At 37.6% G+C, this 19699-nt stretch overlaps 1 protein-coding gene across 12 annotated transcripts in view; it reads left to right on the top strand.

Annotated features, from left to right (window-relative positions):
* Positions 1-18484, top strand: part of MYPT-75D (Myosin phosphatase targeting subunit 75D) — a 531155-nt gene extending 512671 nt beyond the window's left edge. For 11 of the 12 annotated variants that reach the window (XM_067787391.1, XM_067787389.1, XM_067787390.1 and 8 more), the window contains one exon: positions 7126-18484. In XM_067787391.1, the coding sequence (XP_067643492.1) occupies positions 7126-7679 (554 nt within the window). In that variant the 3' untranslated portion in view covers positions 7680-18484. The remainder of the gene's footprint in view (positions 1-7125) is intronic. The other variant, XM_067787393.1, reaches the window with a different exon arrangement.
* Positions 18485-19699: the final 1215 nt, after the last annotated feature.

The following is a 19699-nucleotide window of genomic DNA, read 5'->3' as shown; positions in this document are numbered from 1 at the left end:
CGGAACACAGCTGATTCGAAATTCCTGCCTTGGTCAGAATGTAACTCCATTGGTACACCATACCTTGTAACCCAATTGTTTATAAGCACTTATGCGACTCTTTCCGCTTCTTGATTTTGGATTGGGTATACCTCTGGCCATTTGCTGAAGTAATCCATAACCACCAGTACATTTTTGTTTCCGCAGTTGCTAGTAGGAAATGGACCTGCCACATCCATGGCGATACTTTCAAATGGCGCACCTGATTTATATTGCTTCATCTGGCCATGACTTCGGGTTTTGGGCCCTTTCGCTCTGCTGCAAACCTCGCAGTTCGCAATCCACTCAGTGACCGACTGACGGCAACCAACCCAATAGAACCTCTGTTTAATCTTCTCGAGCGTCTTCGTTATTCCAAGGTGACCTCCGCTTGGACCATTATTCAGCTCGGTGAGCACGTCAGGAATCCTCTTTCTGGGAACAACTATCAGTTTATTTTTGCATTGACCATCCTCACTCTTCCATACTCGATGCAAGCAACCGGATATCAATTCTAAACTGTTCCACTGTGCCCAATATGACTTCGCAATGGGACTCTCTGCTGACATCTCCTCTCTATTTGGTCTTTCGTTTCGCTCGAGCCCTTGCATAACATGTGACAGATCTGTATCTTCTAGCTGACACCTCCTTAGCTGTTCCTTGTCCCATTCATCTGTACATGTTATAGTCATTAGCCGGACATCTATAATGTCTTCTTTAGCCTCGGCCTTTGAACAGTGCTTGCATTCCAAACTACATGGTCTTCGTGACATTGCATCAGCATTTCTATGGGTACTACCTTTTCGATGCTCAATGAAAAAGTCTTAGCTTTGTAGTCGCTCGATCCACCGTGCCAATTATCCTTACGGATTGCGGAATCGCTGGCCGTAGAGGTATTTGTGGAAATGTTTAATGCATTCTACCAATGCCAACAGCTCTCTCCGTGTAACGGAATAGTTCCTCTCTGGATTTCCAATCGAACGGCTGTAGTATGCAACTACCTTCTCCTGTCCATCGACCAGTTGTTATAAAACGCCTCCTATAGCATTTCCACTCGCATCTGTATCTAGAATAAAGGTTGCTCCTGGAATCGGATATGCCAACATTGGGGCAGTGCACAAAACGCTCTTTCAATGTTTGGAAAGCCACTTCTTGCTCCTTCTTCCATTCAAAAGCTTTATTTTTTCTTGTAATCTCATGGAGGTTATGGGCTACGCTGGAAAAGTTTGGTACAAATCGCCGGTAAATATGTGCACAGCCCAAGGAAACTTCTTAATTCATGCTAGTTCTGTGGTCTTGGCCAATCCTTTACTGCCTCTATCTTTTCATTTGCTGTACGGATACCTTCTGTCGTTACTTTGTGACCCAAATAATTTACTTCCTTTTTAAACAGTGCACACTTTTTAGAACTTAGTTTCAGACTAGCGCCAGCTATTCTCTGGAAAACTTCCTCCAAGTTTTTAAGATGTTCATCGAAGTTCTTGCCCAATACGATGATGTCGTCCAGGTATACCAAGCACGTTTTCCAGTGCAGTCCTTTCAATACCTGATCGATGAGTATCTCAAAAGTAGCTGGTGCATTACAAAGTCCAAAAGGCATTACTGTAAATTGCCAAAGACCATCTCCGACGCTGAAGGCTGTTTTTTCTTTGTCTTCCTCCTTCACCTCCGCTTGCCAGTAGCCACTTTTCAAGTCCAATGTGGAAAACCATTTCGTACCAGAGAGCGAGTCCAGAGTGTCATCAGTTCTTGGCAATGGGTAGCTATCCTTTTTCGTGACGTCGTTCAACTTGCGGTAGTCCACGCAAAACCTCATTTTCCCATCCTTCTTCTTCACAAGTACCACAGGTGAGCTCCATGGACTAGCTGATGGTTCGATGACGCCGCTGTCGCTCATTTCTTGTACGATTTGACGCACAACTTCCCGATTTGCTACTGGAACACTACGAGGAGCTTGACGTATCGGCCTCGCGTCTCCAGTGTCAATTTGATGTTTCACAACATTGGTGCGGCCTGGTTTGGAACCATCCTGGTCAAATATGTTTGCGTACTTTAGGAGCAGTTGCTTTGCCTTACTCTGATAATCTTCCTCTAGCCCCTCCGTCCATGCCGTGATGTCAAAGATGTGATGATCAGTATTACTAGATGAAACGTGTTCCTGGAGCTGTTCACAGTTAACAACTACTTCAGCCTCTTGGCATCTTCCCAAAATAGCTCCTTTGGTCAGTTTGAGTGGTGACTTGAACTCATTGAGTACTCTTACCGGAATACGTTTACGAATATTGTGTAGTACCGTGACGTTCCCAATTGCTACTTCACATGCTACTTCTCCAATTACCTGGGTGTCCTCTCCCGTGGCTGTACGTAATTTTGCTCCAAGCAATGGTCTTATCTTCTTGTTGACTAAATCTGATCGAATGGTGGAATGGAATGCACCCGTATCTACAGTCAGTAAACGTTCCTTTCCATCCACATGTCCTCCGACAGTAAGATTGCTTGACCTTCCAATCTGCGAGATAGAGATTATGGGGCATTCAATTGAGGGAGCCAGCTGTCGCCCCTTGCGGCTGACTCGCTTTAGTTTAACGATTGAGTGGATTTTGAGATTTGCACCTCTCCTTCAGCTCTGCGTTTACGGCCACCCACATTGCTGGAACTGTTAGGATTGGTACTGCAATAACGTGCAATGTGCCCTGGCTTTCCACATTTAAAGCATTTGACGGCACCATCGTTTTTGTGCTGCGTTCCTTTTAATGCTTCCAATATTGTGTCTACCCAGTCTGGCCTTTTCACTTCCATGCGATGAGCTTTGTATGTGGGCTTACTCAAAAGTGACGCTGTTTACTGAGTCAGCGCATGGGATACCGTTTCTGCGAATGTGGGTTTTGCGTTTGCCTATGTCGCTCGCTTCGTTTCTACGTCCCGTATGCCATTTATAAACTCTGGATTTGTACCCTTTCGATGTACTCCACGGGTGCGTCCGCATTTGCCAAATGAGCCAACCTTTCAACATCGGAAGCAAACTCTTGCAAAGTCTCATTCGCTTTTTGGTAACGGTTTTCCAATTCTATTTGATACATCTGTTTCCTGTGTTCGCTTCCGTACCTCCGTTTTACAGCAGCCATCAATGCGTCATAACTGTTCCGTTCGTACTCTGGAATAGTCTGTAAGATTTCCGCGGCAGGCCCTTTCAGTGCCACGAACAGAGCTGCAACTTTATCTTCAGCATTCCAGTTGTTCACTGCTGCGCTGTTCTCAAACTGTAGCTTAAAGACCTGAAAAGGAACAGAACCGTCAGAAGATGGTGTTTTTACCTTTGGGTTGCTTGCTGAAACAGCTGGACGATTTAATTGCAACTCCTGTATACGACCTCTCAAAGCATCCACCTCGGCCTCGATTTTTTCCTCAAACTGTGTTATTTTCTCGTTCATGCGCGCTTCGAGTTTTGATGATATACGCGCCTCTTGCGCTTCGAGTTGTACTGTTATGCGTGTCTCTTGTTCTTTCAGTTGTGCTTCCATCTTTGATGTAATCTGTGTCGACATTTCTAAAATACGCGTTTCTTGTGCTTCAATCTTCGATGTTATGCGTGTCTCCTGCGATTCCAGTTGAGATGCCATATATGTTTTCTATTCTTCCAGTTGAGTTTCCATTTTGGATGTTATGCGTGTCTCATGTGATTCCAGTTGGGATGCCATATATGTCTTCTGTTCTGCCAGTTGAGATGACACTGTCGATATTTGAGCAGATATTGCAGCCAAAATCGTGTTCAAGTCTGTGCTCGTAACCGTCTGCAATGTTTCGTTTTTCTCTTCAATTTTTGTTGTTGTCTCGTCCCCATCAGGATAAAAGACATACTCGTCCACATCAATTCCTTGCGACTCCATTGCCTCTCGTAGCCGTGCTTGAAGTTCGATCTTATTGCCGGTTGTATTCAATCCACGGTTCTCAAACTCATTTTTCAGTTGCTGGATCCTCAATTCACTCAGCTTTGCCATGTCCAAGTTGTATTCCCAATCTTCGGAATTTATTCAACAATTCCTCTTCTGACACCAATTGTAACGAATTTACTGCAAATCCTCTTATTTGCAACCTTCTGCTAAGTTCGAATCACTAAATTGTTGAATAAATAACTCCAATATTTAATAATGCAAAATGGCCTTTATAAAAGTTCTTCACAATAAATAACTCTACTATTACCCGACAGATAGCGTGCTTAATCGAAACTGAATTATTGTGCCTGTACTGTTGTTGCCTTTTATACTCTCTGATTTCCTCGTTCGCATCTTCTAGGCGCTTCCATTTCCAGAATCTACTAGCTGGCTATCAAATTTCTCAGCTGTAACTACAATTGCACGATTTTATAGCTTCTCTCGTTGCATACTTTCGGGAGTATCTCAGATATATGCATGTGGTTGTGCGTTGATTCTCAGCTGCGTGTACGTACATATGTGTAGACATAATGATTGATTCGTTTATGTAGATACAGGCGACTGTCTGCTTTATTGTTGTTGTGACTTCATTTACTTAGCATCAGACTAGGGATGTGAGTATCACTTAGTGTCACTCATATTTGTCACAATATTTTGTATTTGTTTCAGTGACTGACATTACCCGTATTGAGAACTCTGCAATTCGATATCATAATTTTCGAATTACTCGAGCTTGTCAGAGTAGATTGTAAGCCCAAATATCTTCAGATGGTGCAACTCATTATTAAAAAAAATATATATGAATATAATCTTAAGCAGTTTCACGTCCAGGTTATTATACTTTACACCTGTAAGTCATGGACCATCACACTCCAATCTTTTATTCTAAAGCCCTTCAAACATACAGTCTGGCTAACTGATATGTTCCAGTGGCCACTGGCAAAATTATGCAAACGCTTGGCAAGCGAATTCAGATCACATTGAAACTCCTCAACTTGAAAGTGTCTTCACATCCCATCTCTTGAGCCAACAAGCTTCAATTAAACTGTAACGCATATGTGGAAGTTCAGATCCATATCTTAAATTGTTCCTTGAAAGGTGTGACCTAAAGCCACAAATAATGCGCAGAATGATTATATTCATCCTATTCGACGGCATAACAGCACCAAACAAAAAAAAAAAAAAAAACAAACTTCGGGTAGGTGAGGTTGATAATTGGGTCGCTATAAATTGAGCCTATCATCTTTCTTTTTCGATCTACCTACCCTGTATCCTTCACTTTCTCCTCCCCCACTCCCACGTATTTCCCTTTAACCCACTTGTTGCCTTTTCGATCCCTTTTCGATCCCTTTCTTACACTCGACCCTTTTTATTCCCTATTCTATCCCTATACCCTTGTTCTACGTCGTTCGCTCCGTCCCTGTTTTTTTACCTTTCCTTCATTTTTCCTCTTCCTCTTTCTATTCAATCCTTTTTAACTCCCTTCCTGTCCCATTCCCTTCTTCTTAATACTCGTCTTTCCCTCCCTATCCATTCTCCTCTCTATTCAAGTTTCACTTCCCTCTTTTCCTTACCCCCTTTCCCTCTTTTTACCAGCTGCTCGTCCCATCCTTTCTCCTAAGCCCTCCAATCCCCTCTTCATTTCCCTTTCACCTTCCCCTCTCCTACCTTTCATGGCAACACTATTCCACGTTGTCAATATCTCCTTTGAATACATAGTATTAAGGTTATAACGAATTGAGGTTTATTCAAAAAGGGGCGTGGCTCTACTTCTCCAAAATAACGCTGTCCACTTATATTTTAAAATATTTCTCTTTTTATCCTTTCCCAAACCTCTTCCCTTTTCTTAGACCGAATCTAACGCCGAATTTTAACAGTGAATTTTGTCGATCTAATGTTTGGGATCAAAAGAGCAGGCAATTACTAAATATGATCTATTATTGTAACAAAACACTGCGCAAATAAGTTCTGATTATATGCACGACAAATGCAAAGCTTGTTATACGAGTGAAATTGGTCTGACAAATTTTGTTTTTTTCAAGAAGTCTACTTCTAACTTTGTGAAGCAGGCTCAGCTAGGCGACTTTCAATCAATGCAAAACTTGATAATCGACTAAGCGAAAGTTACTAGAAAAGGTAAAATAGTAAATAGTACCGTAAAAGGAACATGCGCCACACAAAATTCATCCTCTTAATATTCATAAAAAAAAATTGAGAAATATACTGAAATAGTTTCTCAGGATAGGTTGTATCAGTACCACTCTAATGTGTTTTGATATGTTTTGTTATACTGTTTGCTATAATTTATATTTTGGTTATGGTTGCTGTCAAGCTTTTCTTTATTGTGGTATGTGGTCTTCAATGTAATCAAGCTAATGCTCATAACACCAGAGAGATAATAGGTAATACGGGGCGTATGAGTAACATTATTTAAAACTTGATATTTCTTTTTAGTTTAACAAATTGTTATACCTTATACTGGAATAGTCTCTCAGGATAGCGAACCAATTAAGATGGTGCCCTGCCAAGAAATAAAATTTTTTTTTTTGTTTTCTTATAAGGACCACCCTAGTGTGTTATAATATGTTTTGTTATACTCTTTGCTATAATTTATATTTTGGTTACAGTTGATTTGTTTTATTGTGGTTGTGGTCTTCATTGTACTCAGGCTAATACACATAACACCAGAGAGATACTAGGTTATACGGGGCGTATGTGTAACATTTCTTAAATTTCATATTTCTTTTAAGGTTAACATAATATTAACCTAGTTATACCTTATTCTTGTTATTCCTATCATTAACGTATTATTTTACAATTTTTTGCTTTTGTTTCTTTTTTATTTTCCGCCATTTATACACGTCTAATACACCGCCTGTCGTTGTCATTGTGCTTTCGTAAATCAACCTGTAACGATGATTTGTGATTTCGCCGATTAATTGTCCACAAAAAATACCTCAACGCATACCAATCATCCAACGATTATAACCAATAAACTGAATGCCGCTTGTTTAACATTTACAAATATATATTTAATTACTTACTTTCATACAAACGTTATACTAAATATATATAACACACCTCATCATCACATAAATTGCCTGCACGCTCCTCTGTTTACGTTACGTTAACGCACACTCTACTCACACACAAATACACGCATGTGCGCTAGCAGATACAACAAATACCCATCATCATCAATATCATCAACAACAATTATTAAATCAACAAATGCCTGCTATGCTTATACAACCGCATACACACTCAATGGAAAGTCTCAATTCCTCCTCAGCTTCTTATACCGCAGCCACATTGGCAAATTTAAAAAAACAACGTTCACTTTCACGTACAAATAATGTATTGATAAGTGAAAATGGTTCTGTTCTAGGAGCCGCTAATAACACCAACAATACAATCAACAATCATTTGCATGCTAATAGTGGTGGTGGTAACAACAACAACTCAATACATGCTAGTGCCGAAATGAGTAGCGGTAATGCAGTGAATCTACAGCAGCAACCCTTAAGCAACGTTAGTGGTAGTGTTGGTGTAATGCATCCAAGTATTTTGGATTTCAATGGCATTGGCAGTGGCGCTGGCAGCTTAACAAGTGGTGGTGAACAGTCAACAATATATTCAAATGCCTCATCGATAAATAAGTTTAGCGGTATTACGGGTGATGTGGTTAGTGATAGTACAAGTTCGAGGAAATGTTGTACGATAATGTGAATGCCGTGTGCACATGGTTGAATTATGTGTGCCGTAAGTACTTTAATTTACGTAGTACAACGATATGGAATTGAAGGCCTTATTGCAGCAGAGGTTTGTATGTACTGTATGACGTTGGTGTATTGCTATACCGCATAGCACAAATGCAGTATTTATATGTATTATAACAGGCTATTAAATAAATATAAACAAGTTGCGCATGTGTATAAGGTGTTAAGCACATGAAGCAATATATTTGACCCGGCCTATGAAAAGGTGGCTTATGACTCAAACAAGAAATTGCGAGAAACAGCTGTTAACAGCTGTTTTTTTAGTCATAAGCCACCTTTTCATAGGCCGGGTCACATATGTATGTATTTAATAGGGTTGACAATCCCCGGGGTCCCGACTTGTTGGACTTTGATCCCGAAATTGTTGAAACTTGCATTTTAATGTCTATTTGAATTATTTAAAACTTGTTCCCTCAAATCTGTGGCCGCAAGTCATAACCGCCTAGGTCGAGAAAGGATGATTAGCAAAATTAATTTTTGTTAGCATTAGTTGCGTTCCAATGACGCGTGAACCAGATACGTATAGAAATTTAATATACAAATGCAACAACAACGTTGTGATCCTGATATTTATCTGGTTCAATTTCTGATCCGTATAGGAGTTCTGTTCGTTTCGTTTTCTGTAGTAGATTTTTTGACAGCTAACCACTTTTGAGTTGGTATCACTCATGGCTCAACTATATGGTTGGCTCATCTCTACAGCAACAACATACCTTTGTTGAGATTGTCAAAATCAGCGCGTTGGTGTTAGACGAATGTAATGGAATGAAAACATAAAACTTAGCAGCTTTTGTGTGTAGTAAGAAAATGTTGCCAATTTGTTGGTTTCATTTTGAGTTTGCCATCTTCTTCTCACAACCCCTACTCCAGTGAAAAAAAATCAGCTGATGAGATGAGCCAACCATATAGCTGAGCCATGGTAGCACTCAAATAAATATGTGTATACATAAGAGATTTCGCCAGATTTAAAAGTAGAGCTTAGGTTTTCTCGAACATGTTCAAGAAGAAATTTCTCGCGAGTCTCGCCTTCTCGCGAGATTCTCGAATCTCGAATTACTCGTAAGGCTCGTGAAGATTCTCGAACCTCGAATTACTCGTAAGGCTCGCGAGCTTCTCGAAATTCAACTTAATAGATTCATTGGCTGTTTTATATAGAGCTTACGATTTCTTCTGGAGCACAAGTCAAAATGTCCGCAAAACCACAAGTAAAAAACTCCGAAATGTATAGAATATTGCCAATGCAGCGACTGAATTTAAAGTCGAGAAGATCGCGTCAAGTTAAGTGTTGCCAAGTTTTGAGTAATCAGTAACATGCAATATTCGTTTAACAGAACTGTAAGTGACAGTTCTCAAGTAAAGTCGAGTCTATGCTAAGTATGAGTAATGGGCCCTTCACGAGCAATTCGAGATTCGAGAATTTCGCGAGAAGCCGTGTTCTTGATGTCTCATTGAAAAATAAAATAGTGCAAACAAAATTATATGCATAATAAATATGTTTTGAGTTAAATGTCATTGAAGCAATATAATCAACAAAAAAGTCACAAGTAAAACAAACCAAGTGTATAAATACTGTCCATACAGCGATTAAGTAAGAATGTCGAGAAGCTTGCGATATTTACGAGGACTTCGAGACTCGCGAGAAGTCGAGTTCTCGATTTCTCGGGTCTCGAAAATCTCGCCTGTGTTCGAGAAGAAACCGTAAGCTCTATTTAAAAGCAAAAACACGGAAGAAGTAAACAACTTGAAGAAAATGTAAGGAAAATAACTATTTTGTCTACGTGCAGAACTATTTAAATGTCAATAATTCTATCAGTATCTTCAATTTTTGTGTACGTTTCTTCTTCTTATTTTCAACAAAACAGATGTTTTATATTAGTGCTACCAGCTCTCATTAAGTTGATCGAGATCGTTCCAATGAGATTTGATCGTGAGCCAGAGCTCGATAAGTCAATGGAACGCTCCTATTGTATACCTACTAAATAAACAAACGAATTTGTAGTTTAAAAATGTATAACGGTCCATTTTTGAACTATTGATTTTGAGTGATGTTTGTTGTGTTTGAATATTTTGACTTGTATATTCGAAATTTGAAGTGTTTAATACAACCTTTTTGCTGGCGTAATTATAGATTTAGGCTGTTATGACTTGTGACTATAAAACTACCGTTTTTTTTAATAGCAACCGTAACACGTGGAACATAAATAAATAAATAAATCTGTTGTACACCTTTTGTTAATCGTTTTAAACGGTCTTCATTGCACGGAACCAGAATCTAAACTTAGATTTACCAAAATGGTTCAGATTTTTGAGATATTCGTATCTAAAATTGCTAAAAACGTATTTTTCTGCAATAAACCGTCCGAAAAAGTTCAAATAAATTTTGTAAGCAGAAAAAGGACTATACTCTTTGGAAGGTTTCGGCGTGATGAAGCAGAATCTGAAGTCAAATTAGTCCTAACACTATAAGTTTTTGAGATGCTCGAACATAACACAATAACAATTTATTTTTAAGTTATTCTGCCTTAAAGTACTACGCCTATACTCTTCAAAATCCACCGCAAAGAAAGATTATATAAAAAAAATTCCAGTGACATAACCTCAAATGTATCTAAAGCATGTTTTTTGCACTTTTAGGTGCGAATATCTCAAAACACTTGAACTATTTTTCTTTTTAAAACGATATTAATGTAAAATAGGTTTTAACCAAACTTGCCACAAAATTGCTGTTGCCCAGAGTTAGTCGTATGTGTTTGCAACATTGTTTGGATAAAAAGCTGATTTTATACTCAGCGTAAAATTTCATTCAAAAAATAAAATAAACATTTGAGTTACTACAACTGGTATTTTTGTATTACATATACATTTAAATGTATAAATCTGTTTCAATTTTTGACAAAGACCATAAAGAAATCTATGTAAAATAAATTTCGGGACAATCGCGGGATCCCGGCATTAAACTTTTCTAAGAATCACGGAATGCAAATATTGCGAAAATCGTTGTCCCTAGTATTTACACACAAATTATAAAAAAGTGTATTCTTAGCCCATTAATTAGTGAAGTCCACCCCCAAATTTGAGATAAGAATGCGCTGTTTTAGTTCAAAATATCGAAGGGTTAGATTATTTAGAGTTAGAATGTTCTGCCTGTGAAAATTTGCATTTCTATCGCTAATTTCAACTCAAATATAAAGCTTGAACAAATTTTAAAACCCCATACACGGGATTCAGAGATCTATGTAATATAATTCCACAATAAAGGTGTGAGCTCTTAGAGCTCTAACTGTCTGATTTCTAATTTCGAGGTGAACTTGGTTTCGACTAAAATGATTGGGCTATCTACATATGTAAAAATACCATCTTTTCCACTTTTGATACTGCACACGGTGGCCTATCGCAGACATGACTTATATGTACATCTCTGTAACCACTTCCAAAAGCAATTTGGTGGTAGATTAAAAAAAGTACTGTGGTAATTTTCTAAAAAAGCGAGACAGAATTTCTAAAATAAGAGTTTGTATCAATCAAGTTTAATTATTTTCATTGTATCCGGTAAATGTCAAATGTCAGAAACGGAAATTTGCCAAAAATGTGTTAGAACTACCACAATTGCGGTAAAGTGGCTAGACTGCTATGCATGTGAGGATTGATTGATTGTAGCACCAATTTCAGTTGCTTTACTTAGGACCGTTTTCACTATCTTCAGTTAGTCACTTATGTATCTATATGTTATCGGAATTTACGCTTTCTTCACGCTAACTGAAGCTTCGAGTCTCAGTTAAGTGCAAGTGGGTCTTAAATTTATATGAGTTTAACCCCTCATCAAAAGCTAACTGTGTTAAAGGTGTAACTTACCGATCTGCAAATGGGCCTTAGGTGCGAATATCGCATTGAAATTTAGCGCAAAATTATAGGATAATTCGTTCTCCTGTGTAACTTATGTTATTTTGTAATGAAAATAATTTGAACATGAGAAGCTAAGTCTGAGTTAAAGTGCGATATCATCATAAGAATATTATCAAGAAAAATTTCTCATATATTTCCCGATTTTTCTATCCTCAGTTAAACTACGCTTAAACGTATAATGCAGTTTTTCAGCCACCTTCAATGCCGTCGAATATGTACCCAATTAGTATTTGAGCTTCAGAATCATTGGAACTTATGTTGATAACTAGCATACTTCTAAACTCTCAAGCGCAGTGGCTTAACTTGAGAATGACAGCATTCTCAACATTTGCTGCCACCTTGCAGAAGTTTTTTTTTTTCAACTTCACCTCAACTCGATATCCAATGTAGGATACCACGTGGGGAAATATCAATCAATTTGAGAACGGTCAGATTTGAAAATAGCTAGAGAATGACGTAAATCTTAGAACTATGCATTATTTCTTTTAAAGTAACCTAAGACCACGTTTACACATGCCCTTATCTACAATAAATCGTCAATAGATAAACTACGCGTTTAATATGTTCCATCCCTAGGAACTAGCTTATTATCTGTCAAATTTTCACGTTTTTCTCTTTTATTTTGTGCTTCCAATTAGAGATTACATTCTAGAGGTGGAACTTTTTCTATGAAAAGAAAACTCGGCATCTCTAAAATTTGTTCATAATTACCGATTATCGAAGGGAAAATTTATATAAAAAATCTAGTTAGATAGGATAAACTTGATATATGTAAACTAGGTTTAACTTGATCTCTGACCAAATGTCGAAGTTGATTAAGTCGAGTTAATAAAAAGCTAATTGCTTTATTGAACACTACGGACTCATTCAGTCTATGTGAGGTCCTCATAGACCGGCCAGTTTAACATTGCCTTATTAAAAATACCTATCAGACATGGACCTTCTTAACTATCATTAGTTGTAACAAATTTAATATCATTGGCTGATTGCTATTTGGGATTGATTAGTAAAGCAAATGATGAACTTTTTGTAGTTGAACTTAATCACCGTTTATATTTTGTCAGAGATCGAATAAGGATACATTAAAAAAAATGCCACGGATATACATATTTCTCGAAGGCTGGGGAAATTTTGTCCATGTTTTTCGGGTAAACAAAATTCAGCTGTTGCTTGATAAATTATATACATAGACTAGAAGACCTGGCAGACGTTGTCCTGCCTTAAATTTGGCCTATCTGCATACTTTTTAATAAGCTTTCTCCTTCTGACTCTACCCTCCCCCCTCTTCACTTTTTCCTAATCCTTTTATTCACTCCTCCCTCCGTCTTTTTCGCTTCATCTATCTCCATCTTCGTCTCATTCTATCTCTTTCTCAATCTCCTTCTCTCTTTTCTCTTCTCTCAATTTCTTCTCATTCTTCTGCATCCCTTATTGCCTGTCCCAGAAGGTGGTATGTATTTTATTCCAGTCCCAGTCCCACTCCGAGTCTCAGTCCCAGTCCTAGTCCTAATCCCAGTCCCAGTCCGTCTCTGGATAATATATTACTCTGTACTAAAGCACTCATCAACAGTTTTCATTTGTTATCCATATTCTATAAACACATTCTAGGGGTACTCGGGTCCACGTTTCGGCCTATATCTCGAGACCCTATACGACCCTGTACCAAACCTCTGTAGTAACCACCGCGTGCGGTTTACGCAACTTGTGTGAAAGTTTGAACAAAATCGACCGACGCATCTCTTCAAACACCGGCGACCAACTAACACACATTTTAGCCTTTCTTTTTATATATATAGATTTTTATTTTTCACACTTCACTATAATATTAAAACGAAATGCAGATTTTCGTTGCTTTTGAAATTCGGCTTAAAAATTGCACATGGAACAACTAAAGACTCTCCCGAATTAAAAAAAATGTCATAGTACCTCTAAATCGCGGGCCCCCTCAGAAACCAACCCCCCCCCCCCTCCTCTCGGCGGACCTGGTGATGTGCTATACTTGATATCATTCGCTATAATATTTTTTATTGATAAGCACGTTGTTTAATTAAACATCAACCAATTACACGGAAGTATATCCGCACCACCTGAAAATATGAGTGCCGCTGCTTATACGTAACATTTTTATTATTACGTATAAACTAATAAAAAATTGCAATAAAATAATATTGCGACTATAAACTGAGATATAACCTATCCTATATTTTAAGTTAGATCAAACTACACACGGGGTGTAAAATAAATTTAAAATCAATTCAGTAGTTTAGGAGTCTATTGGCCTCAAACATAGTGACACGTGTTTTTTATATATTAAGATAATGAAGTACCAATGTTGCTGTACAAAAATCCTACCCCCAAGGCGGTATTAAACTGTGACTTAAAAACTGCTCCGTACTTTAACTGTGGTTTAAATTTGACTAGAGTTTAAGCAAAACATAGTTTAAACAAAACCTAGTTTAAGCTTAGCTTAACCAACTACTGAAAGGCCGGGCCTAAGTATCGTGGTCACAACGGACCTTAATGTTGGCCAAGTAAGCAAACTAACTAGAAACTGCCTTCTGGCGTCACATGCTTGTATGTTAGGCCTCCTTAATAACAGCAGATTTAGCCAGTTTGAGCTACCGGAGGAAACGGTTGAACACGTTCTGTGTTCATATCCTGCGCTCGCCAGGTCAAAGCCCCAGCTATTAGGAGCGGCAGAGTTGCCAGCTCTCGCGGCAGCAATAAAGCTCGGTACTAGAAAACTTAAGACACATTCAGTCTATGTGAGGTCTTTATTGACCGCACAGTTCAACCTAACCTCTTCAAATAAGCTTCCCTTGCCGGGATGGCTACCACTTAACCCAAGTATCAAGTATCAACGCCAATAAGTGCTGCCGTCAAACAAATATTATCGAAAACAAAGATGTTGCAGGGACGAAAAATCGTGTGAGGCAAGCTTCACAAAATTCTAGTAGGTCACATTCACCACTTACCACAGCAGAATTTGTTAAACTACCACTGTCTGTATTTATTATTTAACAACTATTTGTACACTTTTTATTCAGCTAATGTGTTCAGAATTTTAATTTTTACTCTCTAAAAATGCAATCAGTGTATTTCTGTGCTTAAATTATGTTAAAAATTGTGTTAAAGTTTTTGGTGTGGTGAAAGTGGTCTACTAGAATTTTGTTACGCTCCGCTGCTTTCCATCGAAGTTTGCGCCTGCACAGTCTTTATCTTCGATAATCTTTGTTTATAATATAGTTTTAGGCGCACGAGCCGTTTGCAGTTAAAATACTACACTCAAAAAAATACATTTGCCACTAATCTTACCAATGCATCACAAAAGCTAGTTTAAATCAATTATACAAAATTTAATATACATATTTATTAAAACAAATACATATAAACTAATATAGTGCATTTAAATACATACCTACATATATTATGTTATAATTATTTATTGTATTGAGTAAACGATTGAAAACCCCACAAAAAAACACCTAATAGTAGTATGTACGCATTGTAAATAAAATTAAAAAAATAAATAAATAAATAAAATAAAAATGTAAGTTGTTGGTAAAACAATATAAACTACAAAATATATTTATTATTTACTTAGTATTATTTACAAAATCAATTTGAAAATTAGAAAACAAAAAAAAATCTGCAAAGTATAAAATCAAAAATTTTACTAAATACACTTTTGGCCAATTAAATAGGGACAAACTAACATGAGTGAATGTACTACGTATAAGCAAATAAAGCAAAATATAAAACAAGTGTCTTTTAGTGTTTTAGGCATATATAATTATTTTTTGTTTGTTTTCAAAGCACAAAATATTTTGTTTTAATAAAATCGTTGGAACAACTTAAATTAACAAAAAAAAAAAAAAAAAAACAACAATTTAAACTGTGCCTCCGCATGATTCTTTAGTTTTAGCCAAAAAATTTAAAAATAAACAATGCGAAGCAATATTTTGTAAAAAAAACTAAATTCAAGCTTAAGTAAAGCTATTTTCCTTTCTTAATTATGGTTTTAAATTTCGAAAGTAATATGTATAAGCCAAAAGAAGAAAAAAATAGATAGTATCCCGCCGTGCTGTGATGGTAGCGTGCTCCTCATACCACACCGAAGATCCTGGGCCCTCGCCTAGGGCAAAGCAACATCAAAATTTTAAAAACAAGTTTTTTTTCAATTAGAAGAAAATTTTTCTAAACGGGATCGCCCCTCGACAGTGTTTGGCAAGCACTCGGAGTTTATTTTTGCCATGAAAAGCACTCAGCGAAAACTCATCTGCCTTGAAGATGCCGTTCGAAGTCGGCATAAAACAAGTAGCTCCCGTCGATTTGTAGGAAAAATTTAAAGGAGCACGACGCAAATTGGAAGAGAAGCTCGGCCTAAAATCTCTTCGGAGGTTATCGCGCCGTACATTTATTTAAACCAATAAAAATATGGGCTTGAGTCACATTAGATCTCAAGTTGATAACAAGCATACTTCTCAAATTTCAAGCTTTATTTCTCAACAGTTGCCCAACAGTTTCTCAACAAAGGCGGCTTTTCTTTTATGTGACAAAAAATGCTGTTTCTCAAATTGAGAAAAATATAGTTCTCAGCTTGTACGCAAGTATGATTCTCTCATTGGATTCAAATGTATGATCCCAGTACTGCAGAATTTTCGTGAAAATAAATTAAAATACGTATAAATAACTTTTTATTTTTAACACTTTTTAATGCTACCACTCACTTGTATAATTGTGGTGATGCCATTTAGTGAACATTTTTGTTTTCAACTTCACTTCAACTCGACATTCAATGTCGGGTAGCAACTTGAGAACTTGTGCTGGATATAGACTTGAGAACTATAAATTTCTCTTATATTGGAGAATAATTTTAGAATGATGTTAGATATGTTATTAGATATCAAATTGAGAAATATAAGGTTGGAAATTAGTTTGAGAATGATGTTGGATATCAACTTGCGAACTATATATTTCTCGAGGGCTGTATAAATATTTTTTCGATGATTGTTGGAAAAAGTCTCGTTTTTCTTGTATATTGAAACATCAAAACATTGCGACTTGAACGCCAGAAATGGATCAATGATATTATATTCGCAAAGTACAGTCTCCATTATATTACAACTCACTACTGGTTGAGGTTGATCAACTTCGCCACGGCTCCAAATATGGCCAGCTATAAATTCAAGTTCCTGCAAAAGAGATACAGAAACCTACTTGGTTGTCTCCTGATAAAAAACACATAACCAAATTGATCAAACCGAAACAGGTGATGGCTGGAAAGGAGCTGATTGGTAATTTTTTAAAATGATTTCACACTTCAAATTACGGCGCAGTACGATTTTGAGATTAGCCCATCGATTTACAGAAACAGAGTGCATGCAATATTTGATTATGTTTTTATGTATTTCACCGTGCTGTCGCCTTGAATGGTTCCGACATGGACGGTAGGCATAGGAGTCTTATATATGCGCCCTCTAAAAGGTCCAAATACCGGCTCGGACCATTTCCAAATAGCAGAAAACGCTCCGCTATGTGAAAGAAGGACGGTGTTTTCAGGTAACGATTCGTACAACTGTATCAAAAGAGAGCCACGTAATTAGAATTAGGAAATGTGAGGCTAAACGGCGTTAGTGGGAGGAGCGGATGAAGGAAGATTTTTTAAGAGATTTACGAAACACCATTGCTAGATAGGGAGGTAAAATTTACGTTCGATCAGCCGATAGTTCGGTAGCCGCCTTCGGTAAACAATCCATTACTAAAAAAAGATTGTCTGGATATTGTCTTGAGGGCATGTACCGACGTGGGAATTTTGATATGCCTGCTTTTCTGAATTGTGTGTTGGTGAGATATCTTTACCACGTAATGCCCTCTTTTAGAAACCTGATAAGACACAATATAGACAGGCAAAACTGCAGACATAATAAAATCTTAACAGCACAATATAAAGACAACACAAAATGCAGACAAAACTTTATCCCGACAAACTTTTTGTGGGGTTATGTAAGGCCAGAATTTAAAAGTTTTATATTGCATTCACATTGTGCCAAGACCTCAAGTCTTCATAAACTCGAGTTTAAAGCGCAGTGTGAATGTAATATTATGCTGACAGCATGAAATTCATATTTTATAGGGTTTTGCCCGGCACTCAGGGGGTTAATCACTAAAACGTATCTTTTGTCTTACAACCAAAAGAAGAGAATATCCATACTAGTAAAATAAAGTAAAGTGAAAGTTATGGCCTTATTTGTCAACTGATAATAATAATTTGTGAAAATATGTTTAAATATCTTAAAATTACCAAAATATAATAACAATTAAAGTTGCACATATTTACATTTATTTTAGTATATAATAGCTGTGCTTTTTATTACGTGTATATACATCTGCTTTTAAACTTTGTATGGACTTCTAAGTGCACTACTTTATCCACACTTATGAAATAGGAGTTTATAAAATCAGTACCTCCTAGTTTCATTATGTAGCTTTTATCGACTTTTTGAATGTTTTACCATCCCTAATTAAAAAAACAAATATTAACAGAAGAAATTTGAGTAATGTAGTTCTATTTTTTAACATTTGCGTGGCATTGCTGCCAAATGTTTTATTTGGCTATGCGCAATTGTCGAGCGTTTTTTTTAGTCGCAAATGTAGATGCATATACATGTAAAAAAAGCACGGCTAATATAATGGTATAAGATGTCTTCAATAGCGAAATAATCTAGCGAAAAAAATGGTTAAACTATTTAAGAAAAACAAGAATGTAATGCTTAAGTTAATATAAAAACAATTATAAGCTTTAGTTAGTTAGAAAAAAGCAAGTACATAAATAAATTATAATATATCATTTACGAAAAAATATTAGATGAAATATGTTGTTTGATTACTGTCAAATGCTTGAAGCTTTTAGATTGGCCCCAAAGAGATCGCGAAAGGTAAGACTGGTATTCCAATTTTTTTCATACAGCTACCTACTCCTTCTAGATTAATAAACAATTTGTTTCAAGGTTCTGTCATTAACGGTACAATATCTGCGGGCGATTTATCGGTTGATCGATCAGTGCTCACTTCCAACAGATTTTTGTGTATGTCCCTTGAACCAAGCAAAACTGTAACCTACTTGCAGATTGAGGCAAATGTTGATTTAAGCTTCCATCATTAAAGGTGAATCGGTTTTTCGATAACTACTGTCGATTTCTGTATATCTCTTGAACCAAAGAAAATCGTGAGCGCTGAACTCGTAAACTGCGTCAACTGGCAGCCGATGGTAACATTGGCATCCGACCACCTGCCCATACTTTTTTCGTTCGAGCGTACCGCCGACTTCATCGTCACCGAAAAACGCACTTTCATAAACTTCAAAAAAGGAAAGTGGGAAGAATATAAATCTGCAACAGACAGCAGCTTTGCTGCCCTCCCTATCCCGACTGATGCCCGCCAAGGGGAGCGTGCCTTCCGTAAGGTCATTGAATCCGCCTCGGCATATTTCATTCCCGCCGGGAGAATTCCCGAAATCCAGCCCCACTTCCCGGCGGAGGCCGCGAGCTTAGCGAGGGAACGCGACCTTATAAGACAGCTTGATCCAGGCGACCCCCAAATAAGGGATATAAACCAACGCATCAGATTGCTTGTGGACGAACACAAGCGGGCGAAATGGGAAGAGCACCTAAGAGGTTGTAACCTCTCTACCGGTGTAGGTAAACTTTGGTCCACCGTAAAGTCCCTATCGAATCCGACTAAGCACAAAGACAAAGTTTCCATCGCCTTTGGCGATAAGGTGCTGTCGGATGCGAAAAAATGCGCGAGCGCTTTCTGCCGACAATATATAATGCATCCTACGGTCGACAAAGATAGACGGAGAGCCAATAGACACGCACATAAACACAAACTCAGCGCGTCACCAATTACCATCACCGCTAGAGAGGTTGAGGACGCCATTGGTCGCGCTAAACCATCCAAAGCAGTGGGCCCAGACGGCATAGCCATGCCGATGCTTAAAAACATAGGAAAGAGGGTTTCAAATATTTAGCGCATGTCTTCAACCTGTCTCTTTCCACCTTTGTC

This window comes from Eurosta solidaginis, chromosome 5 (assembly GCF_040869045.1).
Source record: "Eurosta solidaginis isolate ZX-2024a chromosome 5, ASM4086904v1, whole genome shotgun sequence".
Lineage (NCBI taxonomy): Eukaryota > Metazoa > Arthropoda > Insecta > Diptera > Tephritidae > Eurosta > Eurosta solidaginis.
This window is presented reverse-complemented; position numbering and strand designations above follow the sequence as displayed.